The sequence below is a fragment of the Oryctolagus cuniculus genome, chromosome 13, assembly GCF_964237555.1.
Source record: "Oryctolagus cuniculus chromosome 13, mOryCun1.1, whole genome shotgun sequence".
Classification (NCBI taxonomy): domain Eukaryota; kingdom Metazoa; phylum Chordata; class Mammalia; order Lagomorpha; family Leporidae; genus Oryctolagus; species Oryctolagus cuniculus.
In genome coordinates this window covers 21,104,808-21,127,516 of record NC_091444.1, presented here as the reverse complement: position 1 = coordinate 21,127,516, position 22,709 = coordinate 21,104,808, and the positions used below count along the sequence as shown (strand labels likewise).

The 22,709-nt window shown below is 58.3% G+C and overlaps 1 protein-coding gene across 3 annotated transcripts; it reads left to right on the top strand.

The window, feature by feature from the left end:
- Positions 1 to 430: 430 nt before the first annotated feature.
- On the top strand, positions 431 to 22,256 carry SLC41A1 (solute carrier family 41 member 1). 3 transcript variants are annotated; one of them, XM_070055190.1, is made up of 11 exons: positions 431 to 721; positions 3,963 to 4,006; positions 11,025 to 11,132; positions 12,137 to 12,208; positions 12,800 to 12,944; positions 13,072 to 13,218; positions 13,743 to 13,890; positions 14,723 to 14,802; positions 15,556 to 15,690; positions 15,995 to 16,143; positions 19,847 to 22,256. In XM_070055190.1, exons 1-11 carry the CDS (start codon positions 475 to 477, stop codon positions 20,030 to 20,032), a joined length of 1,461 nt encoding a protein of 486 aa, XP_069911291.1. In that variant the 5' UTR covers positions 431 to 474; the 3' UTR covers positions 20,033 to 22,256. The 3 variants fall into 3 exon arrangements, with proteins under 3 accessions (XP_069911291.1, XP_051677200.1, XP_051677199.1); XM_051821240.2 differs by having other exon boundaries at positions 586 to 721; positions 3,048 to 4,006; XM_051821239.2 differs by lacking the exon at positions 431 to 721 and adding an exon at positions 1,161 to 1,546 and having other exon boundaries at positions 3,048 to 4,006.
- The last annotated feature ends 453 nt before the right edge of the window (positions 22,257 to 22,709 follow it).

Here is a 22,709-nt window from a genome sequence, read left to right as displayed (position 1 = left end):
GCTACAAACCTGATTCCTCTGGGCCATGCCCCGGGTTTCCTGGTCCTCCCCACAGAACTGGAGGAGCCGTGGGGGCCCTGGACCGGCGCAGGGTGCAGAGTGGGGCCGTGCACACACACGTGTTTGACTGGCTCAGGTCGCAGTGCGCGTGTGCCGCTGGCACCTTGCTCTCTCTCCAGGCCTATCTCTGCTCCAGCCCCTTCCAGAGCGCTCCCAGAGCCACCTTCCAGGAGGAAACGGGCAGGGAGGAACCACTGGGCACAGGTTCCACCATCAAGAGGGGAAAACCTGCAGGCGGGGGTTCCTTTGTGGAGGTCACACCCCCTGCACAAAAACACGCCCGAGAGCCCTGGCACTGAGTCTGCGCTGGAGAGGTGGCGGTACCCAGGGCGGAAGTGCACGAGCCAGCCGGGAACACCCCCTCTTTGATCCCACAGGGTGCGTCAGGGAAAGTTGGATTTCGCTTAGGCCGGGATGAAGGCGCTGTGTCTCCCCACGCGGTCATCAGGCTCGCCCCCGCCCCTGACCCGGGTGTGCGCCGGGGACCCCGGTCGCGAGCCTGACCTCCGCACCCGCGCGCCCGCCCTTCCCCACCCCTTCAAGGCTGAGACTTTATTAAGGCCGGATCCGCCAGCGCAGAGCCGTTTGCTCAGAGGACGCGGAGCCTGGCGGAAGCACGAGGCGTCGAGCCAGCCGGAGAGCAGCTGCGTCCAAGAGCAAGGTGGGTTCGGTTCCGCCCGGGCTCAGAGCGCGGGGACGAGCCAGCACGGGGCGGCCGCGGGGCCAGGGCCGGCGGCGGGCGGGCTCCCCTGGGATGCTCGCCGGTTCTCTGCGAGGCCAGGGGCTCAAGGGAAGGGCTCAAAACGCGAGGGTGGGCGGACAGGGGGGCACGCGCCTCCCGAGGGCCGTGGGCGCCTGGGCGCAGCAGGCCTGCTCCCCGGCCCTCGGCCGATGGGCGCTGGGACCCGCGAGCTCGCCGCTCCGGAGCCGGCGCCCAGTTCCCGGCACTCCCGGCCTCGCGTCCCCCGCGCTCCGCCCCCCGGGCTCGAAGCGCAAGAAGGGGGCGGGGGCCTGCTTCGACACGCCCCCTCTCCAGTCGCTGATTGGCTGCGGCAGGTATCCGTCCGGAATCTATGTTTGATGGAGGGGGGGTGCCACCCAGTCTGCCCCAGATCACGTTTGCCACCAGCAGCCAACCAGTCGGGCCCAAGTCTGCGGGCCAGAAGCGATTGGGGGCGAGTGAGCTCGGCCCCCCAGGCCCCGTCCGGGTCCCCCGCCCGGCCGCGGCGGTATATCCTGCCCTGCTGGGCCGCCTGTCCCTCGTGGAAGCGGAGCGGCGGCCTCCTGAAACGCAGAAGCGAAATGTAGCCCGCCGGGGGTCGCGGCTGGACGCTCGCCTAGGCTGGGGGTGTGGGGGGCACGCCGGGGCCGAGAGGACCGCCGAGGAGGAGGAGTGATGAGAAGAGGGGGAACTCTGCACCCCCCGAGACCGCGGGCCCCTGCTGCCACTCGCCCGGCGCCCCTCTCCCGCCCGAGCGAGGGCCAGGTCAGTCCTGGCGGGGCCGGGGGCGGTGGCGGCGGTGGAGGCCGGGGGGTCCCGGCGCGCAGCGCATTTGCGGAGCCGGAGTCGTGAAGGGTCAGGGCGGTGTCTCCCCCTCCCTGGGGTTGAGGAGAGCCCCAGCCTGGGAGGGTAGGGCGTCTCGGCTCACTTTTGCTTCTATCGTCCCAGGGCCTTGTCCCGCGCGAATTCTCTTTCCTGGGGGAGTGGGTGAGGGGCCGGCTGGCTGTGAGCTCCCTTTCAGGTTAAGAGGCCTGCGGGGCCGCCGGGAGCAGCAGCGGGGGCGCTAGGTCCGAGCGGACTCAAAGTTTCTTGGCATGGGGCCAGAGGACCTGGCGGATGCCCCCTGGCTCCGCGGTGAGGGTCTTTGAAAGGGTGGCAGGAGACTGGGACAGCGGGTGGTGGCCGGTGGCCTCGCAGATGGAAGAGACCTTCCCACGGGCCGGGCCGGGCCGGTTCCTGGGGTTTGCTCCAGGCTCTCCCACATTGGAGTTGAGTGTGTGTGTTTGGAATACTTAAGGACCTGTTCACCCTACCTGGGGAAATGCACCGTGCTTTTATTTTTCGCTTGAAAGAGTGGTTGTGGTGAAATGGAATAGAGTGGAATCAAGGCTGGGAATTCCCTTAGGCAAAGGGAGATGGGCACATTCCGGCATTTGGTAGCAAGTGCATTTCAGCTTATGGGGCTTGGGTTTTTGTTTGGCTTTTTGTTGTTGTTGTTGTTCTGTGCTGCTCTCAGTAACCCCAAGAGGACCGAGGGGGAGCCCAGGGCTGCCGTCTGTGCCTTCTCACTAAGATAACTCCCTTGTCCTCCGAAGGCCGAGCACAGGGGGAGAGAGGCAGAGGCAGAGGCCTGGATCCAAGTCGGCGTCTGCGCTGTTTGTAACACTGTTGACTCTCAAGGGCAGGAGTGGGTAGGCCTTGGCTCTTGGCCCTGGGCTGGCAGACTTGCCCCACTGCCCAGGGAGTCTTCCTACTCTTACTTCTCAGGGGCTAGGACCTTTGGCCATGTGTGGCTCTCTTATGGCTGCTGTCTTGTGACTCTACAGTGGGGTGGCTGTGGTGCACGGAGTTTGTAACTGAAGTTATAAGTGACCACGCTTAGATGATCCTTGTTCTTAGTGGACATTGAGGAAGGGATCTCGCTGAAGACGGCCCTGCCCACCGCAGGTGCCAGGAAGACAACGTGTGTCGTCTTTGCCGTCGCAGGCAGTCACATCTCATTGATGTTGACCCCAGTGGTGATCCCTGTGCTTGCTAGCTGGGAGGTTGGTGGGGAGCACACCTTCTGGGCCTCCAGCTGTAGCAGCACAGGGAGTGAGTAAATTTAGTGGAAAGGGGGCGGCAAACAGCAAGCTCTCTAACAACACTTGTATAACAAACTTGTAACTGCTTTGGGGAGAATTCTCCCAGTATGAGCTGTTCTTGGCTATATCGTGACAGTCTCTTTCTCTCTCTTTTTTTTCCCCCTTTCTCCTTCCCACATAAGGTGTTCCACACAGATTCTTGTGACTTGAAGGACCAGGAATTCTGGGAGGCACAAGGTCTTCCCACGAAAGGAGCAGATCTCTGGAACAGAAAGGGTGCCCGGCAGACCCTGCCTTGGGGCCAGCAGTGTCCAAAGAGCCGTGGGAAGCCGGCAGAGCCCAGCGCAGGGAGTGGGAAGGAGCCCCAGCCCCAGGCTGAGCCTGTGTTCTGAAGGATTTGCTTGTTGGGCTGTCCTCTGGATGCCCTGTGCTCTGAGCCTGCCGCCGAGAACCAAAGAAGATACCAGAGCAGGCACCGGGCTGGGCGGCGGGAGTGCGGCCTCCGCACCCCTAGTGGCTGGCTGCGGGCTCTGGCGGGGGGACTCTCGCTTCCTGCCAGCTCGCGGCTCCAGTGCTTGATGGGGCTGCCTGTTGGTAGAGCAGCTTTTGCCGAGCCTGGTAGGAGCCAAGAGCCGTGGGAAGAGGTCCCACGGCGCCCAAGCCTCGGGTCGCCCCAAGACTAAGTTCTTTCCCAAGTCAGAGAGGGAGAGAGAAAGCGACAAAAAAGAGAGGCGAGTTCTGTCCACCCGCCCCCTCCCTGCCCGTCATGTCCTCCAAGCCGGAGGCCAAGGACGCCCACCAGCGGAACGGGACCGGCCCGCCTCCCTCTCCCTGCTCTTCGGATGGCCCCGGGCGAGAGCCCTTGGCTGGGACCTCGGAGTTTCTGGGGCCTGATGGGGCCGGGGTGGAGGTGGTGGTGATCGAGTCCCGGGCCAACGCCAAGGGGGTCCGGGAGGAGGACGCCCTGCTGGAGAACGGGAGCCAAAGCAACGACAGCGATGACGTCAGCACCGACCGTGGCCCCGCGCCCCCCTCGCCGCTCAAGGAGACCTCCTTCTCCATCGGGCTGCAAGTGCTGTTTCCCTTCCTCCTGGCAGGCTTTGGGACTGTGGCTGCCGGCATGGTGCTGGACATCGTGCAGGTAAGGCCTGTGGAGGGCCGCCCCGCCTCCCGGAGCTGCTGCTGCTTCCTAGAACCCCACTTCCCCTTGGAGCATGGCCCCAGTGTCTTCTCGGTCCGGCTGCTTCCTGCAGAAGGCTCGAGGAAGCCCCCGCGGCCCTGGGGAGGTGGTCGGGGCGGGGGTGCTTCCCGGAAACGGAGTGGGTTCCAGGGCTCAGGTTGGCAGAGGCGAAGTGGATCATGGCTGCTGCTTGCCATCGCTGGTGGGCATTCCTGCCAGGTCTAGCCCAGCAGGAGACATTGAGCTGGGCTCTCCCTTTGCCTCCCCCCCCCCCCCCCCCGCCTCTTGGGGTTTCAAGGATGCCCGGAGCCGAAAGTTCAGTTTCAAGCCTCTCCTCCGTCTCCTGCTGGGCAGGAATCTGTTCAGCTGCCAAGAGGGTCTCAGATTAAGAGAGAAGGCTCTTAAAGGCATTTTGTGTTGCTTATCTTCCTGGAACCCCAGTCTGGTCTCAAGGAGTGCGGGTGGGCACATTCCAGGGAAGCGTGATTTGGAGAGTTGGCATAGGCCTTAATAATTGCATGCCTGGTTGGGAACAAAATGCAGCCAGGGCACATTCTGGGCAGAACTGTCTCTCCTCTGCTCCTCGCCTGTCTTTCATGAGCTCCTTCCGCAGTCACTGGGTAGATAGAGGAGAAGAGTTGGCAGGTCCTGGGAGCTAAGAGCCAGGGACGTGTTATGTCAGCTGATGGTGAGCTGAGACTTACCCAGCACCTCCAGCTCAGAGAGAGATCAAGTCTTACTTCCAGAGAAAAGGTTTTGAAGCCTGGTAAGGCACACAGAGCTTTCTAAAGATGCTAGGTGTGTCTGCGTTATCAGCAGGGTTGTCTCAAATTCACAGAGGCAGGAGGGAAGTGGTCTTTGCCCTTTGGGATCCCCCGAGTGTGCCCTGGCCGTGACATCTCTCAGAAGGGCTGGAGCTTGGCATCAGCTCCCTTGGCTCAAGCCAAGCCTGCACACCATGTGTGTAGTCATGTAGATTGTCCTGCCGGCAGCGCACCCCTCACCCACGCCCCTGGGGACTGAAGGTGGTTGGCTCTGGGGGGTTCCTTCAGTAGTGTCCACGTGGGCCACTTGGACGTGAGCACTCCAGGAGAACCCTACACCTTTGGCTGCTGACGAGAATGGTGTCAATGTGAAGCCAAAGTGCCTTGTGCCGCCTACCCTCTCCGCAAACCTGTTAGCATGTGGATTGTTCCTATAGGGAGCTCAGGAAGCCAGCCTGGAGCTTTTGATTCCACTCCTTACCAGCTACCCCCTCCAAGGGCACTGTCGGGGGAGAAGGAGGAAGAGGGGAGATTTCTCCGCCTCTTCCATCCGCTTCCTGTGGCCTTGGTTCTCATTCTTAAAGTTTTTGAGCTCTGGTTTAGTGTCTACAGAGGGGTGAAAAGCTGGGGCCAGTGGTGACCTGAGAGAGGTTGTCTTATTTCTGGATAATAGGAATGACGCTGGAGAGCGCTTTGGGAGCTGTTCTGTAGCCTGTGAGATAGGAAACATAATCAGCTCCACACTGTAGACAAGGAACCTGTGGCTTGAAAGATTAGGTGACTTGTCCCTGGTCATCTGGCCCCAGAGCCCCCTGCTGCTAACCTCTGGGGCCCTCTCCACAGCCAGGCTTCTCCAGTCGCTGGAAGACTCGGAGGAGTCTGCTTGCTTTGACTTCTCCTGAAGAGCAAGGTGGACTGGAGTCTGGAACAAGAGGAGTTAGCTTCTGATGTGAGCAAAAATGAGACTTCCCCAGAGGCCGTGAGAAGGCAGCCCCCCGACACCCCCGCACCTGTCCACCCGCATCACACGCATAAGGATTCCGGAGCTGGAAAGCCCTTTGACACCTTGTACTGTCCTTACACCGCACCCATGACCCTGAGACCTTGAGAGCCCCCCCCCACCTGCCCACACAGGGCCAGCGTTTGCCCTCAGTGCAGCCTCTCGGCTTAGCGCAGAGCTGGGGTCTAGGTGGTGTAGATGACAATGGCTGGTCTGTCCTTGCCCCCTCCCCCAGCTTTCCCGCAACAGCTGGGCTGGAGCAGGCCCTGCAGATGGCTGCAGCAAGACCATGGAGAGGGCTGAGCGCAGAAGGACCGGACCCCGGGGGAGTGGAAGGGGTGAGCAGTGGTCTTGGTTTCAGGAATCTGAGCAGATCGATTTCCAAGGTCCACGGCCGTCTTCTGCTCAAACGAGCGAAGGTGGCGGCCTTCAGTGAGATCGAGTTTGGGAGTGCCTAAGAGACCGGGGCGCTCTGAAGGAGGGGGCTGCAGAGGGGCCCCCGTGGCTCAGAGAAACAGCATGAGTCTCGGCTGGCCGCGGCTCAGATGCCTGCATATCCTCTCCTGCAAATCCTCCGCCGAAAAGAAGACACAAGGTCCTTCTGTCGTTCTTTCCGTGAGGACTCGTCCACTGCTGGGTCACATGTCCCTTTCCTGCTTTGATGTCCTGTAACTTAAAACCGAGATACAAGTTAACTGTTATTAACACGTCTGTGTTAGGTGGTAGGAGAATGCAAGTGGGGAGAAAACCTGTTCTTGACAGTCACGTCAAACGTGGATGGCTGTTCACAGTTCTCATTTCGGCAAGTGGCCGTGGCGAGTATTTGTAACTGCTCTCTTCTGCTGTCCGTCCCATATTCAGCTGTCCTGCTGCAGAAGACCCCGTCTCTTCCCCAAGGACCCAAGGCTGTCTGCTCTCCACAGCAGCAGCCTCTGCAGGGAAGTGAGGGGCTGGTGTGCAAGCCAAAGGCAGGACAAGGAGAACTGAACCTCCATCTGCTGCAGCTTCCCCACCGTGGCCCTGAAGAGGGAAGCAGGCCTGGGCTCCGTGCTGGGGTCGGGGGGAGCCTCCACGCTGCAGGTGCTCTGGTTCTGGGCTGTGCAGGGTATCTCCCTCCCACCCGTGGTCAGTGTCGGGAGGGGTGGGGATGGCAGGAGGTGGTGTTCGTGGGAAATCCCAGTGAGGTGGGGACAGGGGAGACTCCACAGGTCCTTGTTTTAACTCCTCCCTTGCTAAAGATCCCAAGGAGAGGCCAGCGCCGTGGCTCACTAGGCTAATCCTCAACCTGCGGCGCCGGCACCCCGGGTTCTAGTCATGGTTGGGGCACCGGATTCTGTCCCGGTTGCTCCTCTTCCAGTCCAGCTCTCTGCTGTGGCCTGGGAAGGCAGTGGAGGATGGCCCAGGTCCTTGGACCCTGCACCCACATGGGAGATCAGGAGAAGCACCTGGCTCCCGGCTTCGGATCGGTGCAGCACGCTGGCCGCAACGCACCTGCCATAGCAGCCATTTGGGGGGTGAACCAACGGAAGGAAGACCTTTCTCTCTGTCTCTCTCTCTCTCTCACTATCTGACTCTGCCTGTCAAAAAAAAATATATATATATATATATATCCCAAGGAGAGTAGACCCTGCTCCCTCAAGTACACCCTGTCTGGCTTCCATGCCCTGCTGTGTGTCTACAAAGGTGAAAGTGGATGGCGGGTGTGGCCTTGGGGAAGTGGAAGGAAGCCTTCCGTCATGGCTGAGCTGCTCCCGGGCCGCTGCGTTCCTGCCCAGAAGGCTCAGGTTCCGTCTCACCTGAGCACCCGTCCGCCCTTCTGGCTCTGCCCCCTGCCTGCTGTCAGGGTCCCATTTGCATTTCCCATTCTTTCTTCTTCCCTGTGTGTATCCAGGTGAGGCCCTGCTCCTTGGCCACCTAGGGGATGCCTCTGAGGACAGCCTCAGGCTGGTGAGGGCTGGGGGTCTGTAATCACCAGCCAACTTGCTAGGCGCCTCCAGCTGATGTCCAGGAGCCTAGGGTTGCTTACTGTCTGGATTCCATCTCTCCCTGGCTGAATTTCTTCCCTGCCACTCCCCTCCTGGAGCAGAAGCGGGCTCGGTCCGGAATGCCGCGGAGGGTGGGTGCATGAGGCCAGAGGCCGTGAGAGACGGAGGAGGCAGGTTGTCAGGACGAGGAAGAGGTCCGGGCAGAGCTGCTGAGGTTGGAGATTGAGGGTGACTGCTCTGAATCAGAATTCTCCGCGAGTGTGCAGGAAGCAGCCACATCCCTTCCCGCCAGGATGGCAGGGACCACTGAGCCCCCCACTCCAAAGATGGAGAAAGCAGTCAAAGTCTGCAGATGCTTCCTGGACCCCCCTCATCCACTGTCAGCAGAGCAGGAAGGTGTGGGAGGCAGCGGGGCCGCAGCTCGGCCGACTGGTTTGACTTCGGGGCACTCCCAGCCAGGATGGGCCAGTTGGGCCAATGAGGAAGAAGAGCCACTCACCGTGTTCCCGAGCCACATCCTGCCCACGCCTAACCTCAGGCCACCCTGCTGCCCTGGGCAGGGCCCCCACCACCAGCCTGGTGCCTCTTCCCAGAGGCCTGTGCAAGTGTGCATCTTTGAAAGGACTCTGTGGGTGAGGAAATAGGCGTGTGTGCACTGGCTGCTGTGGCCCAAGTGGTCTCAGGGCTTTGCTGGGCTGGGGGCCGGGAGAGTTGGGGGTTGTGAGGTCGGGAAGCCTCTTGAACAGGAGCTGCTGTGAGCGCTCGGCCGGTGGCTCCCAGAACCCCATGGCCTCCGGGTCACGTGGTGAAGAGAAAGCGGGGCTTACGTGGTGCAGGTCGGGGTGCTCAGCAGTGTTCCCTGCAGATGGCTCAGAAAATATGGCCTGCTTTTACCCAGAGTGCTCCTTCCAGGCCTTTCCACCTGCCCTCCGCCCACCTGAACAGCAGGCGGCCTGCTGTCTTGGGTGAGGCTGTGCTCAGAGAGGAGCTTTGGAAGCCCCCAACTCCCCACCCCCAGGGCACGGTGGGCAGATCCTGACCCTCTCTGGAGCTTCTTTCTTCTTTCTTTTTTATTCTTTTGGAAGGCAGAGCTACAGACAGAGGGAGAGACAGAAAAGTCTTCCATCTGCTCGTTCACTCCCCAAATGGCCATAATGGCTGGGGCTGGACCAATCCCAAGCCAGGAGCCAGAAGCTTCTTCCAGGTCTCCCACTCAGGTGCAGGGGCCCAAGCATGTGGGCCATCTTTTACTGCCTTCCCAGGCCATAGCAGAGAGCTGGATCAGAACTGGAGCACCCAGGACTCAAACTAGCATCCGTATGGAATGCTGGCACTGCAGGTAGCGGCTTTACCCACTACACCACAGCACAAGCTGCAGGTTTCATAGTCTTAAAGGTTTCTGTTGGGGCTAGTACTGTGGCCCAGCAGGTTAAGCTCATGGCCTGGGAAAGCAGTGAAGGATGGCCTAAGTGTTTGGTTTTCCATACAAGTTACTCCATTTTACAACCCCACCAGCAGTGCACAAGTGTTCAGTCTCCTTGCTGACCTGTTCTTTTCTGGGTTTTGTAGCAGTAGCCATCCTGATGGGTGTGAGCTGGTATCTCCCTGTAGTTGAGATTTGCAGCCATGCCCATCTGGACCATAGAGCGTGGGTGCTGGCGTTGCCTGCAGAGAGCATCTGACTGGACTGCTGAATTGGACATCTGACAGCTCGGAGCTGGAGGCCCTGTGACTTGTCTAAGGTCCCCAGCTGGTCCCCATGAGATAGCACAAGGCCCCTCCCACCAGTCTCTGGGGGAGACCTCCTGACACTCGCAGCCCAGTGCCCTTGTCCCTTACAGAACTTTGCCTGCAGGTCATGGTATCCACACCAACTAGGGCAAGACACCTGCTCCTCCTCCTTCTCCAAACCCAGAGGTTTTCCATTCTTTTTTTTTTAAAGAATTATTTATTTATTTGAAAGTCAGAGTTACACAGAGAGAGAGGAAAGGCAGAGAGAGAGGTCTTCCACCCGCTGGTTCACTCCCCAGATGACCGCAAACGGCCGGAGCTGCGCTTATCTGAAGCCAGGAGCCAGGAGCTGCTTCCAGGTTTCCCACATGAGTGCAGGGCCCAAGGACTTGGGCCATCTTCTACTGCTTTCCCAGGCCATAGCAGAGAGCTGGATCAGAAGTGGAGTAGCTGGGACTCGAACCCGCACCCATGAGGTTTTCCATTCTTAAGACAAGTGAAGGAAAAAACAGGAAAGCTGCCTGACCCAGAGCACAGAAGGGGAACTACAATCCCAAGCTGCTGTGCAAGTCGTCAGCGTCAGTGACAACCAAAGGAGTTTCCACGTGGCCACTCGGAGCTCTTGCATTTTTTCCCCCTTATGCTGACTGGTAAAATAGTCTGGGAACCTCAGTTTCCTCATTTACAACACAAGTCTAAAAATAACCCTTATCTCATTGGGTGGCTGAGATGATGAGATGAGAAAATACACGTAGAGCACCTGGCCTAGTGCACAGCCGGTACCCAAGATCCAGGGTGGGGTGGGGGATGGGACCAGGGCTGCTGGTCTGGCAGCTGGAACCTGTGCCTCCTGGCACTGGTCCTGGGCTCTTCCTACAGGGGTACACTTGCTGTTCCTCGCTGGGAGATCAGGGCAGGGGTGAGGGATGAGGGGATGCAGGGCAAGAATAGAAATGCTCTGGCAGGCCAGCAAACAGAGGTTCGGGGGCCCCAGTCTTCATTCAGAGCTGTTCCAAAGGGGAGTTGCTGTGGCTGCAGCCAGAGCCCTGAGAGATAGAAACCAAACAAGCTGTAATCTCCTCAGCCCCAGCCCCGCAGCTGACACAACACCACCCAAGGCTGAGGCCGCAGAGGGACTGGACTAAAGGCAAAGAGCTGGGGAGTGCGATTTGAGGGGGGTTGCAGAGGAATTCTGGGGTGTAAGCCAGCCTGTGGGGGCTCAGCTGTGTGGGGGTCCACCACCCTCTCTCCACCTCCCCCCCAGTCTCTACCCAACCCCCCCACTCCAGGAAAGCAGGCAGAGGAAGCAGAGCCAGGCCAGGGTCTTGGCTATTCTGGGGTGCTGTGTTGTTTAGAAACCACGGGCTTGGTTTGCTCCCAGGGTTCTCGCCCCCTGCTGTTGCCGTCCCCTCTTCAAGCCCCTGATCCAGACTATGTGCTCCACCTCAGTGCCAGCCCTCTGGGCACTGGAATGCCTGGGTTCTGTTTTCACCTTGTAGCACTGGGAAGTCTTCCAGAAGGTGACAGAGGTCTTCATCCTGGTGCCTGCGCTGCTGGGACTCAAAGGGAACCTGGAAATGACCCTGGCATCAAGGCTGTCCACGGCAGTGAGTGTCCTGGCTGGGACGAGGGGCACAGAGAGGCCTCTGGGCAGCACAGGGCCCCACTGGGAGATCCCTACAGGCCCTCTCCCCTGCCCAGGCCTGGAGGGCCTGGAGCGTGGGCTGGGGTGGAAAGGAGGGCTGGGCTGGGCAGGTGTAGGGAGATCCCAGGCTGGGCAGGGGCTTCCTGCCCAGAGTGGTTCCCAGGCCTGCTTTCTGGAGGTCCTGGCGTCCCTGGACTCCTGCCCCACCCCCTGCTTCACATCCCGCCTCGTGACTGTTTGTGCAGCTTTGACAGGCGGGCATCATGCTGCTCCGTCCACCCGCACAGATGGGGGCCGCCTCTGATCTTTCAGCCCTGCTCTGCAGCTGGCCAGGAGCCGGGCCAGCCCGCCCCCTCCACCCCTCCCTGCCCGTCCCCTTTCCCTGTGGACAGGGAGGGGCTGCTCATCATTCCCCATTCCCCACTCCCAGCCCCTTAAATCAACCAGGATTCAGGGACTGAATCCGATGCAGGGCCCTGGGGCGGAAGGCCGGGGGTGATAAAGCTCAGGAAGCTAGGGGCGTCTCCACATGGCCAAGAGGCTGGAGAAGATGGCAGAGAGAAGTTGCCATGTGCCTAACCCAGCCCAGCTTGCCCTGCCTGCTTGGCCAGCGCCACCTGCTCCTTCCCAAACACCCTTGCAGCCTCAGTCCCGTGCCAGCAGCCAACCTGCCCTTCCCTAGGAAGGAAAACTGGCCTCAGAGCCAGAGATTGGGTCACTGAGACCCATGCAGGGATGGGCCGCCCAGATCAGCAGGGCAGAGGACGGACAGATGGGCAGAGCGGATCAGCAGGTCCGCTCCTGAGAGGGAGAGAAAAGAGATGGCTGCCGTGGGAGCCCCCACCCCACTCCCGCTCCACTCTGTGGTGGTCGTGTCCCAGCCCCTGATCCAGGGAGGGGCCCAACAGCAGGAGCTGCCGGCCGTCTTCAGTCTGGAGCTCCAGTCCCTTGCCCTCCCTTTCCCAGGCCAACATTGGGCACATGGACACGCCCAAGGAGCTCTGGCGGATGATCACCGGGAACATGGCTCTCATCCAGGTAAGAGGGCAGGGGGCAGAGAGGGTGGGCTAAGCTCCCCCCAACTCAGGAGTCTCTAAGAGGCTTAGCTCTGCCCCCGCTGGCTCCCAAATGAAGCTCCAGAATCCTGCTGAGCTGAGACGCTCTAGAAGGTTACCCAGGAAAACGGCCAACAGGCGGCGCGAGGGCCTCTGGGTCTGCACAGATCCTGGCAGTGGGAGCAGACTCGGGAACTAAAATGTCCCGTGCCACTATTCTCCCAGCGCCCCTGAGGTCACCCAGATTCCAGACTGGACGTCTTCCCTCTTGAGTCCCGAGTTTTGACTCTGAACTCAAGTCCCTGGCTCTCTTGGCCCTTACCCAGCGCCCAGAGAAACGCCCCTTCAGCCAGTGACATCCCCTGGGCTCCTGCAGAGCACATGGCCCAGTACTAGTGTCTGGTGTGAAACCAAACAAACAAAGCCATCCTTCCAGCCAGGGAGGGCGGATGGCCCTGTCCAGCCTGCCTCCGGAGACTGCTGAGGGCCCAGGCGGGCCTCCTGAGTGCTTAGTGACCTCCACTGTGAGGCACTCTGCACCCAGGGCTCTCCAGGTCACCGCTCCTCCCCACAGGTGCAGGCCACTGTGGTCGGCTTCCTGGCATCCATAGCAGCCGTCGTGTTTGGCTGGATCCCTGATGGCCACTTCAGTATCCCACATGCCTTCCTGCTGTGTGCCAGCAGCGTGGCCACAGCCTTCATTGCCTCCCTGGTGCTGGGTAAGCAAGGGAAAGCAGGGAGGGCCGAGGGGGGCTGCCCCGCCCCCTCCACCCTCTCCTTTCGTTTGCTGGTGAAACTCCTGTAACCCTTCTCAGCCTGCCCGGCCTTCCTCCTTTTCCTCGCCAGGTATGATCATGATCGGGGTCATCATTGGCTCGCGCAAGATTGGGATCAACCCAGACAATGTGGCCACGCCCATCGCTGCCAGCCTGGGTGACCTCATCACCCTGGCACTGCTCTCAGGCATCAGCTGGGGACTCTACCTGGAACTGAGTGAGGCTGAGGCCACCGAGAGTGTGGCTTGGGTGGACTCCTGGGTGGGATTGGGAGAGGTGGTAGACAGGGACTTCTTCTGTGTTCTGAGCTGCTTTGAACTTAGTTTATTAAAGCTGATGTGAGAGAAGTGAGGCTAAGTTCTCAGCTCGAACTCAAGCAGGCAGCGGGACAGGGGTAAAAGTGTCAGAAATACGTTCCTGCTCGGTCTTCCCTCGGAACGGGCCGGTGGAGAGTCTGCTTGCCGTGTGAAGCTGGGGGTGGGAGATCGTGATCCCTGGGTCAGATCGAGAGACCTGGAGTCTGAGACTGGGGGGCTCTCTGCCTTGGCTTCCTGGTCAGTGGAGAGTGGACACAGCCGGCCCCGCCCACCCCCTAGGCTGACAGTGCAGGCCGGGGGAGGCGCGATGCTTACAGGCATTGAGTAGGGATGCTGTTGACCGGTTGGCTGCGCAGGCTGAGCCAGGGGGAAGCTGGGAGCAGGGAGCCACAGCGCTCACTCCCTTTGCTCTCTGCCCTTCCAGATCACTGGCGATACATCTACCCGCTGGTGTGTGCCTTCTTCGTGGCCCTGCTGCCTGTCTGGGTGGTGCTGGCCCGACGGAGCCCAGCCACAAGGGAGGTGTTGTACTCGGGCTGGGAGCCTGTCATCATTGCCATGGCCATCAGCAGGTGGGCCCGTTCCTGAGAGCACTCCCCACTCCCCTCCCACCCTGCCATAGACTCCTTTTTAAGCCCTGAAGAGAGAAGATAGGAGGCGAATCTTAGAAATGCATTCACACATTCTTCCGTTGCAAGTGATAGAAACTGGATTAATATAGGTCCATCCCAAAGCAGATGTATTGGGCTGGAGAATAAAACAGGCACAGCTGGACTTGGGGTCACCACACTATCATCAGGGCCCCAGCACTCTGCACCTCTCAGCTCTGCTCCGTCTGGGCTGTAGTCCTGTGTATGCTCATTCCCAACAATTCCAGAGGGAACGGTAGGAATCTTTCCCCTACCAGTCAGTTCTGCAAAGTCCCAGAGCAGAGTTTCATTGGTTCTCATCTGGTCACCTGACTGTCCCCAGCCTTGAGGCTGCTGTCCTCTGATCGGATGGGCCTGGAGCCTGGCGGTCATTGAAACAGTGTCACCTGAGCCCCAGGGACTGAGTTGCAGAAGTGGTTCCTTGGGCCCAGTGCCGCTACCAGAAGGGAGAAGAAATGCTGGGCAGGTAGGACAGAGACCCTCACGGGCAGTGAGAGGCTCCTAGAGCCAACCAGAGGACAGGGACAGGAGGCTGCTGCCCCTCCCAGCACCGCTTGCTCATTCTGCAGCCACTGAGCCAACCCAGGATGTTAGGAGCAGTGACCGGTTCTGGCGAGGGAGGCATAGACTGGAAGTTGAGGGCCTCCTGGGATCCACCCTGTGTCCCTCAGGCAGGGTGGGCCTGGACCTGACCGCTCTGAGGAGCAGAGCCCTCCGGTAGCTTTGGTGTCATTTTGTCTTTGTGCCCCTGCAGTGTGGGAGGCCTCATCTTGGACAAGACCGTCTCGGACCCCAACTTCGCAGGGATGGCTGTCTTCACGCCCGTGATCAATGGTGAGGGCTCAGCCTCAGCCGTCTGCCAGAAAGGGAGGGGCCTCGGGATCTGTCAGGGTCCCCACAGGCAAGACAGTCCAGCCCAGAGTCCCTGAGGGGACTGCTCCTGGAGATGGAGATGGGCCGCGGGGGTCAGCAACAGTGGGAAGCGTCTGCCCTGAAGAGTCCCGGGGAAGAAGCAGTGTTCCGCCCCCAACAGGGGTACTCACAGCCAAGAAGTGGGGAGGGAGCAGGCTAGAAATCTGGGGCCCCTTCCTGCCCTCTGGCCTCTGATCAAACCCAAGGGGAAGCAGCCAGCAAGGGAGCCGCCGGAGCTCAGGGCAAGGACGAGGCAGGGCTGTGTAACCAGCACAGTTCTGGAGGGTGTCACAAACCCGATACCCAGACTAATCACTGGGACCAGCACAGGAGCATGGCGTGCCCGGGGTGCCAGAGTGCTGGGACGGGGTGAGTGAGGAGCGTGCCAGTGGAGGAGGCAGGCTCTCTGGCTGTGCAGGGCCACCTGGGGCCCATCCAGCACACTCACAGCCCTGCTGGGCACATGGCACTGCCACATCTCCGTAGAGGGGAGGGTGCCAGAGCCTGGGAGACTCCCTGGAAGAGGAGGTTTCTTGTTCTTCCTTCCCATTGTCTTACTCTTCTCCTGGGTGGTGCCCGAGCAGATCCTAAATGAAGACAGGACAATGCCTCTCCAGGTAAAAAACAGCTGGGAGATCGTCTGCTGCTCACTGCTCCCCGTACGTGTCCCTGCAGGTGTCGGGGGCAATCTGGTGGCGGTGCAGGCCAGCCGCATCTCCACCTTCCTGCACATGAACGGGATGCCAGGAGAGAACTCGGGGCAAGCTCCGCGTCGCTGCCCCAGCCCCTGCACCACCTTCTTCAGTCCTGGTAATGGCAGATGCTCAGCCTCCCCGACCCAGCCCAGCCCTGGAGGGAGGGGGAGCCTGCAAACAGTGACCTTCACCCCCACAGCAGGGCCTGGGCTCCCCCTGCCCTCTGCCGGGCTGCACCGGCTGTTCTGGAAGACAGAGCCTGTGCAGGAAGACTCTTTTCCTGGGATACCCTGAGGGCTGGGGGCCAGAGATGGGGAGGCGGTCAGCTGTCTTCTGCCCCGGTGTGTGTGGTCCCTCAGAGGCTTCCGGGGAGGATCCCTCCGTGTCCTCCTGCTCACGCCCTCTCTTCCCCATCCCAGATGTGAATTCCCGCTCAGCCCGGGTCCTCTTCCTCCTCGTGGTCCCAGGACACCTGGTGTTCCTCTACACCATCAGCTGCATGCAGGGCGGGCACACCACCCTCACTCTCATCTTCATCATCTTCTACATGACAGCCGCACTGCTCCAGGTACAGTCTGCCAGGAGCAGGGGCCCGGGGTGGGCCCAGGGCAGCCCTGCACGGTGGGAGAGGAGGCGCAGCTTGGCCCGTCAGACACCCGGCAGCCCCTTTACATGGGCAGGGCTCGGGAGAGCAGACTGTGGTTCCAGCTGGGTCCTGCGTGTGACTTTGGCCCAGTTCTCATCCTTCTCTGAGGCTCACCGCTGCCTTGTAAATTGAGAAGCGTGGACCAAAGGTGGTGATGGTTCAGGCGAGCGGTTATAGGAAGCTGAGCAGGTGGGCTACGGACACCCCCGCCAGGGGCCTGGTCACAGAACTCCAGTGGCTCTGTTTTGCATGCTGGGCTTCCTCAAGAAATTCCCTTTGAATCTAGGGTTTCACAGAACCACCACACTAGGTAAACTGTAGGCGCCTCTCCAGCCTCGCCATCCTAAACTATGACTCATTCTTTTATTGTATGGTTACCTTTTTTAACTTTTTATTTTGGAACAACTATAGATTTACAAGGAGTTCCCCCAAAAGATGTGCAGGGAGATCCCATATCTCTTCACCCATGGGTAACAGCGTAGTGACTGTGGTACAGAATCAAAATTAGCAACTTGGCCTTGGTAAATCCTTGGTGCTTGTTCAGGTTATAGCAGATCGCCAGGGAATTCCCCGGGGTGTGTGTGTGTGTGTGTGTGTGTACGTGTGTGCGCTCATTCAGTTCTTTGCTGTTTTATCACAAGTGTAGATTTGCCACTGTAGTCAAGATACAGAAAGAACTATTTGGTGACCACATGGCTCCCGTACTACCCCTGACAGCCGCACTCACTTTTTTTTTATTTTATTATTTTTTTTATTTTTTGACAGGCAGAGTTAGACAGTGAGAGGGAGAGAGAGAGAGACAGAGAGAAAGGTCTTCCTTCCATTGATTCACCCCCAAATAGTCACTACGGCTGGCGCCATCCTCCACTGCCTTCCCGGGCCACAGCAGAGAGCTGGACTGGAAGAGGAACAACCAGGACAGAATCCGGTGCCCCAACCGGGACTAGAACCCAGGGTGCCGGCGCCACAGGTGGAGGATTAGCCTAGTGAGCTGCAGCACCGGCCCGCACTCACTCTTATGAAATTTTAAATTTTTTGTGGAGTTGTTGTTTTGAATATATAACAGTCACATAGTTCAAAAATTTGTAAAGTTTTATGGCAAAACCTGAGACAAAGGCCTTTTCTGCCTTCTTCCCAGGCATCTAGTTCTGTCCGCCATGGGCCACTGGTGTCACCCATTCCCTGTGTGCCCTTGAAGCTTATTCTGTATCTGTGCAAGCAAGCATAGATCCTTTCCTCCTGTTCCTTCTTGGTTCACACACACGTAGCGTGTGGTATACCCTGTCTGCACCTGCTCTGTGAACAGTTTCTTCAGAGATCATCCCGCGTCGCTCTGGAGAGAAGGGCACTCTGACGGCATGGCTGATTCCCTCCATTATACAGAGACACCAGTCCCATGTCAAGAAACATCGGTCCCTCCCTTGGCCTGAGAAAGCTTGTGTTGGGGCACCTTGCGGGGGCCAGGCAGGGAATCGGCCATATGCTGTTCCCTGGCAGCACGTCCCAATATCAGAGTCAAGTGCGGGAAGATGCTGTTATTCCAGGGCCTGTGGGAGGGTTTCAGTTCATCCCTGGGCCTCGATGGGAAGAGTAAGCCTTGGCTCCCTTACGTATTACAGATACCCTGGGGGATACTCTGAGCTGGGCTCTCAGATGTGTGGAAGGCAGGAGTGTGGCATTCCATTCCCTGTAGAAGTTCTTCCTGATCCCTGTGCTGCTGCCTCCGGGCCATGTGTCGCAGGGCCTGCTTGGGAGGCTGGACGTGAGGACAGCTGCTGCCATCCACATGCAGCCTGGGGCACGTCCCAAAGGCCTCCTGGCCACGCTCTTTGTTTGGGACTCTCCTGCAGCTGCTGGGAGGATGTGAAGTTGGGGGGGGGGGGGGCACAGAAATCAAGACAGCTGTGTGCAGGGCAAGGGGGAATGACCTGTAACCTCTGGCTTCCTCGGACACAAGACAGGAGAGCAACCGAGTTTGTGGCGAGGTAGGTATTAGCTTCTGCTTCCTGTCTGTGGGTCCCTTAGAGCGGACTTTTATACTGTGGTACTTGCAAAGTACCATTGACTGAGTAGAACCTTCCAAATGACTGGCAGAGCTTAGCCATTTCATTTGCACACAGATGCAGGCCTTGGAAGAGCACAAGTATCAGGCATTGTGCAAAGAATCTGGAAGACGCAGGCCTGGCCCAGCATAGCATTCTAGGTCAAGTGCACCTCCAACCTCAGAGTGCATGCTAATCCTGTTAAAACGCAGATTCTGGTTCCCGATGACCAGAGTGGGGCCTCCTGTTCACGGCTCTAACGGTCTCTCAGGCTGCTGTTGATGCTGCTGGCCATGTGCCCACTGGCAAGATTCTAGTATCACTCAGTCTTACTTACCTGTAGTAACAGAGGGCAAGCAAGGGCAGACATCGGAGCAAAAGATGGGGCAGCGAAGTCGCCACTTGGGACGCCCGTATCCCCTGTCAAGAGTGCCAGGGTTTGAGCCCTTCCTCCACTGTCCATTCCAGCTTCCTGCTAATATACACTCGGAGGCAGCAGGTGATGGCCCGGATACCTGGGTCCTTATCACCCACGTGGGGGACCTGGATTACATTCCCAGCTCCTGAATTGGCCTGGCCCAGTCCCAGCTGTTGTGGGCATTTGGGAAGTGAACCAACAGATGGGATCTCTCCCTATCTCTTTGCCTTTCAAATAAATAATTTTTTTAAAAGATTCATTTTATTCATTTGAAAGGCAATGTGACACAGAGAAAGGGAGACAGAAAAAGAGGTTCCATCTGCTGGTTCACTGCCCAGATGGCAGGAGCTCAAGTACCTGTGTTATCTTTTTGCTGCTTTTCCACATTAGCAGGGAGCTGCATCAGAAACTGAGCAGCCAGAACTCGAGCTGGTGCCCTGATACGAGATGGCTGGCATAGCGATCGGCAACTTGACCCAGTGCTCCACAGTGCTGGTTCCAAATAGATAAATTCATAAAAGGCAGCAGATAACCCAATAATGTATGCATTGTCTGCTCTATGTTTAGCTGACTTACTCACAGTCCAACTCTGCCAGGACTAACAGGAACACAAACGTGGTTGCAGGGAGCCCATAGCAGCAGAATAGAAGGGGACAGGAGAAAGTCACTTGGGATGATCACCTGTTCCCCTGACAGCTGGGCTACAGGTAGCAGCCTCAAACACTGTGCCTACACCACTCTGTCCAGAGAAGGAATCCCTGTAGGAAAAGCTGGCTGCAGCTGCCAACCCCCACCAGGCTGCTAGCAAGGCCAACAGGGATTGGCATGACCGGAGAACGGGGTCATGCAGAATTCAAGGCGAGAGGGTTGGGTGTCTGTAGCCCGTGGGGTGCAGTTTAGGAAGCCCCTTACTGTCAGTGGGGAGCAGAGTGCTGCGCTGAGGCGGGTGACCCCAGGCGGCGGCAGCGTCTTTCTTTCTGAAGAGCTCTCCTTCTGCCTGTTGGTAATTGTAGGGTGCAGGAACAGAGAGAGCCGCCAGGGTGGGAAGAGAGCTGTCCGGGTGAAGGACAGCTTGGGCCTTGCCAAGCCGCGTGAGTCACTGAATGGTCTCTGGCTCCCCCTGGGGAGAGGGGATGGCTCCAGGCAGGCCCTTCTGTCTCCGCAGGTGCTGATTCTCCTGTACATCGCAGACTGGATGGTGCACTGGATGTGGGGCCGGGGCCTGGACCCGGACAACTTCTCCATCCCGTACTTGACTGCTCTGGGGGACCTGCTCGGCACTGGGCTCCTGGCACTCAGCTTCCACGTCCTCTGGCTCATTGGGGACCGAGACACAGATGTCGGGGACTAGCTTTGGCCACTCAACCTTTCCCCATCCCTCTGCACTTTCTATGTGGATTTTTCTTTTGTTCTCCTATCCTTACCCAACCCCACACTCCCACCTCTTTCTAAGACTTCACTTTGATACCAAATTCTCATTATTTTCAATGGGAATTTTTATACATTGAGCCAAGTTTGGATAGCAAGAATTCAGGAAGGACAAACGGACTGAGATAAGCGTACAAGGAGCTTTCTGAGACAGTCACCAAGTGCAATTTCGTGGCGGGTGCCTCCAGGTGGAGTGGCTTGGGGCAGGGGGTTCCTATCTGGGATCTGGGGACATTTGGTTTGCTTTCAGCGACTTCAGTCTCGCCCTCACGGGAAATTCCTTGTGAACAGGCTCTGGGTTTTTGTTTTTTTGGGTTTGTTTGTTTCTCTTTCATTCTTTCGCTTTTTTGTTTTGTGTTTTTGTTGTTTTGGGTTGAACCGAAGGATAGGTGACACTCCCTACCCCCACATCTGCTTTTGTAGAAATGGACCAATTTCAAAGCACTGAGCAGGAGACAGCTGCTCCAGGCCCCCAGAATCCTAGCCCTGCCCCCACCCTCCGGACCCCGCCCCTCCTGCTCTCGGATGGACTAAGCTGGACCGACTGTTGGAGCTGTCTACATGCCTGGTGCCTGACTGCCTGAATGACATCACCACCCCTCCTGAAGATTTCCCACTTGATTGGCACCTGCAGGAAGAAATAAGCAATGGCCTGGTCTCCATTGGCTGCATGTCCACCTATACATTTCCCGAGATCCAGGGCTCAGAGTATGGATTCTGTGCCTTTGTTCCACCTTACCCTCAAACTCTAAGCACTACCTTGCCCCGAGGGCACCCGTTGGGATGTGAGACTGGGGACAGAGCACGGGTGCGTGGCGAATGACTTGGTGGGTGAGGGCAACCAGCGGTGCCACATGGCTGCTCTTTGCCCTGAGGACATCACCCTGTGGTCGCCTTAGACTCTGTCACTTTCTAAATCACTCATTCTACTCCTGCCCACAAACGTCTGTCATTCATTCATTCAACAAACACACAGCCTCCCAAGATGAGTGCTGTGGCAGACATGGTCTAAAACACTCAGCCGCGTGGATTGTGCACCTGCTGTGGGTCAGGCACTGTGCCAGGCACTGCCTAGCCCAGGGTGAGGGGATCAGTGCTAACTCACCCCATCCCCTGCACCCCAGAGGCCTCGTGCAGTCTGGCAAGAGAAAGCCTCCTCGCTGCACCGATGCATTTGCCTCTCCTTCACCAAGTCCCATTCGGCCTCCTTTGCCCTCCCCAATCCCGACTCTGTGCAGTGCTGACCACAGCTAGAGCCACCAGCCCCAGTGCTCAAGCAGGGGCGGTGTCCCTCAGCTGCCCTTCCCACCTCTCCCCAGGCTGGACAAAGCTCCTCTCTGCCTAGCACGACACTGGAGAAAAACTGGAGCCTGTCTTCCCCTCACACTGCTCCGAACGGCTCAGAAACTGTCCGCACTCACGGGCAAGCCCGGGCGTTTGGGTGCAGGCTTTCGCCTCTGTCCGAAGCCTTCCCATGAGCCCTCCCCTCTGTAGCCGTAAGGGTCCACGTCCAAGGTGTCCCACCGACACCACGCCCTATACCTGCAGAGCCTGACTTTTCTCTCCCTCCCTTGCCACCCAGGCCCCATCCAGAGTCCTAGAACCTTAGAACTGGAAGGAATCATAGAGGTTCCATAGTTGAAGTTGGGTCCAACAGCTCATTAACACCAGCCTGAGCTTGTGTCTGCTCGTCTTTCTGGCCGCCTTTCACCTTTGCCTCCACCTCGAAACAATGGACTCTTGTACAGGCACCAACCCAGCTCCTACCCCGAGGCTGTGCCCCTGTGCCCCAGCCAGTCATCACTCCGTCTCGAGCTCAGCCAGGCGTCCGGGCGGGCTGTGGAGCACCCTCTGCCTCACAAGCAGGCAGGCGGGCATGCCCCGGGCCCATGTCAGCAGAGGACTGTGGGGACGGGGAAGACAATGAAGTTGACTTTTGTGGAAGATTCATTTCGGATCCCCCGACTGTACCAACTGCATGAGCTTTAGGCCTGGCTGCACGGAGCAATATTGGTTTACTCTTGTATCCTTAAAAAGTTACAGAACTGTGTCTTAAAGAGAATTATTTATAGTTACTATAACTGAATTGACAGATGTCAACTTAACTGATAAATTATATTTGGTAAAATAAAGAGGATGTTTATTTAGATGGCTGGTGTTTCCTGTGTGTCTCATCAAAAAGCAGCTGCATCTTTTTTATCTGGGTCCGCTTTATGGCCCCACTTCCTCCGCACTCAGAAACAGAAGGGGGCCAAAGAGTGACAAGAGACACAGCACTGCTGAAATACGGAGATTGTGTCGTAGGAAACACACAGCAGTTGTTCACTGAGGAAGTCAGTGGTGCCCGGGGACACATTCCAGAAGCCAAGTGCACGATCCTTGCTCTCAAGGTTAGGCTACGGACTGTTTGCTTTAACCCACCTCCACTGGGGAACTGTGCTAGGGATGGCAGCACTGTGTGTTGAAGTCCTTTCCCTGAAGACACTAGAATCTGGTCAGAGAAAAGTAATAATAGCTGCTATTTGTTGAGTGCTTACTGTGCTCAACTCTCTAAGCTTTTAGAAATGTACAATGGGGGCTGGCGTCGTGGTGCAGCAGGT

What these genes read in the sequence shown, in the direction of transcription:
- SLC41A1 (XM_051821240.2), top strand. Translation starts at nt 3,632, where the DNA reads ATGTCCTCCAAGCCGGAGGCCAAGGACGCCCACCAGCGGAACGGGACC. An exon ending in CATCAAGGCTGTCCACGGCA is followed by an intron (nt 11,133 to 12,136) that starts GTGAGTGTCCTG and finishes TCCCTTTCCCAG; the next exon opens with GCCAACATTGGGCACATGGA. An exon ending in CTTCACGCCCGTGATCAATG is followed by an intron (nt 14,803 to 15,555) that starts GTGAGGGCTCAG and finishes GTGTCCCTGCAG; the next exon opens with GTGTCGGGGGCAATCTGGTG.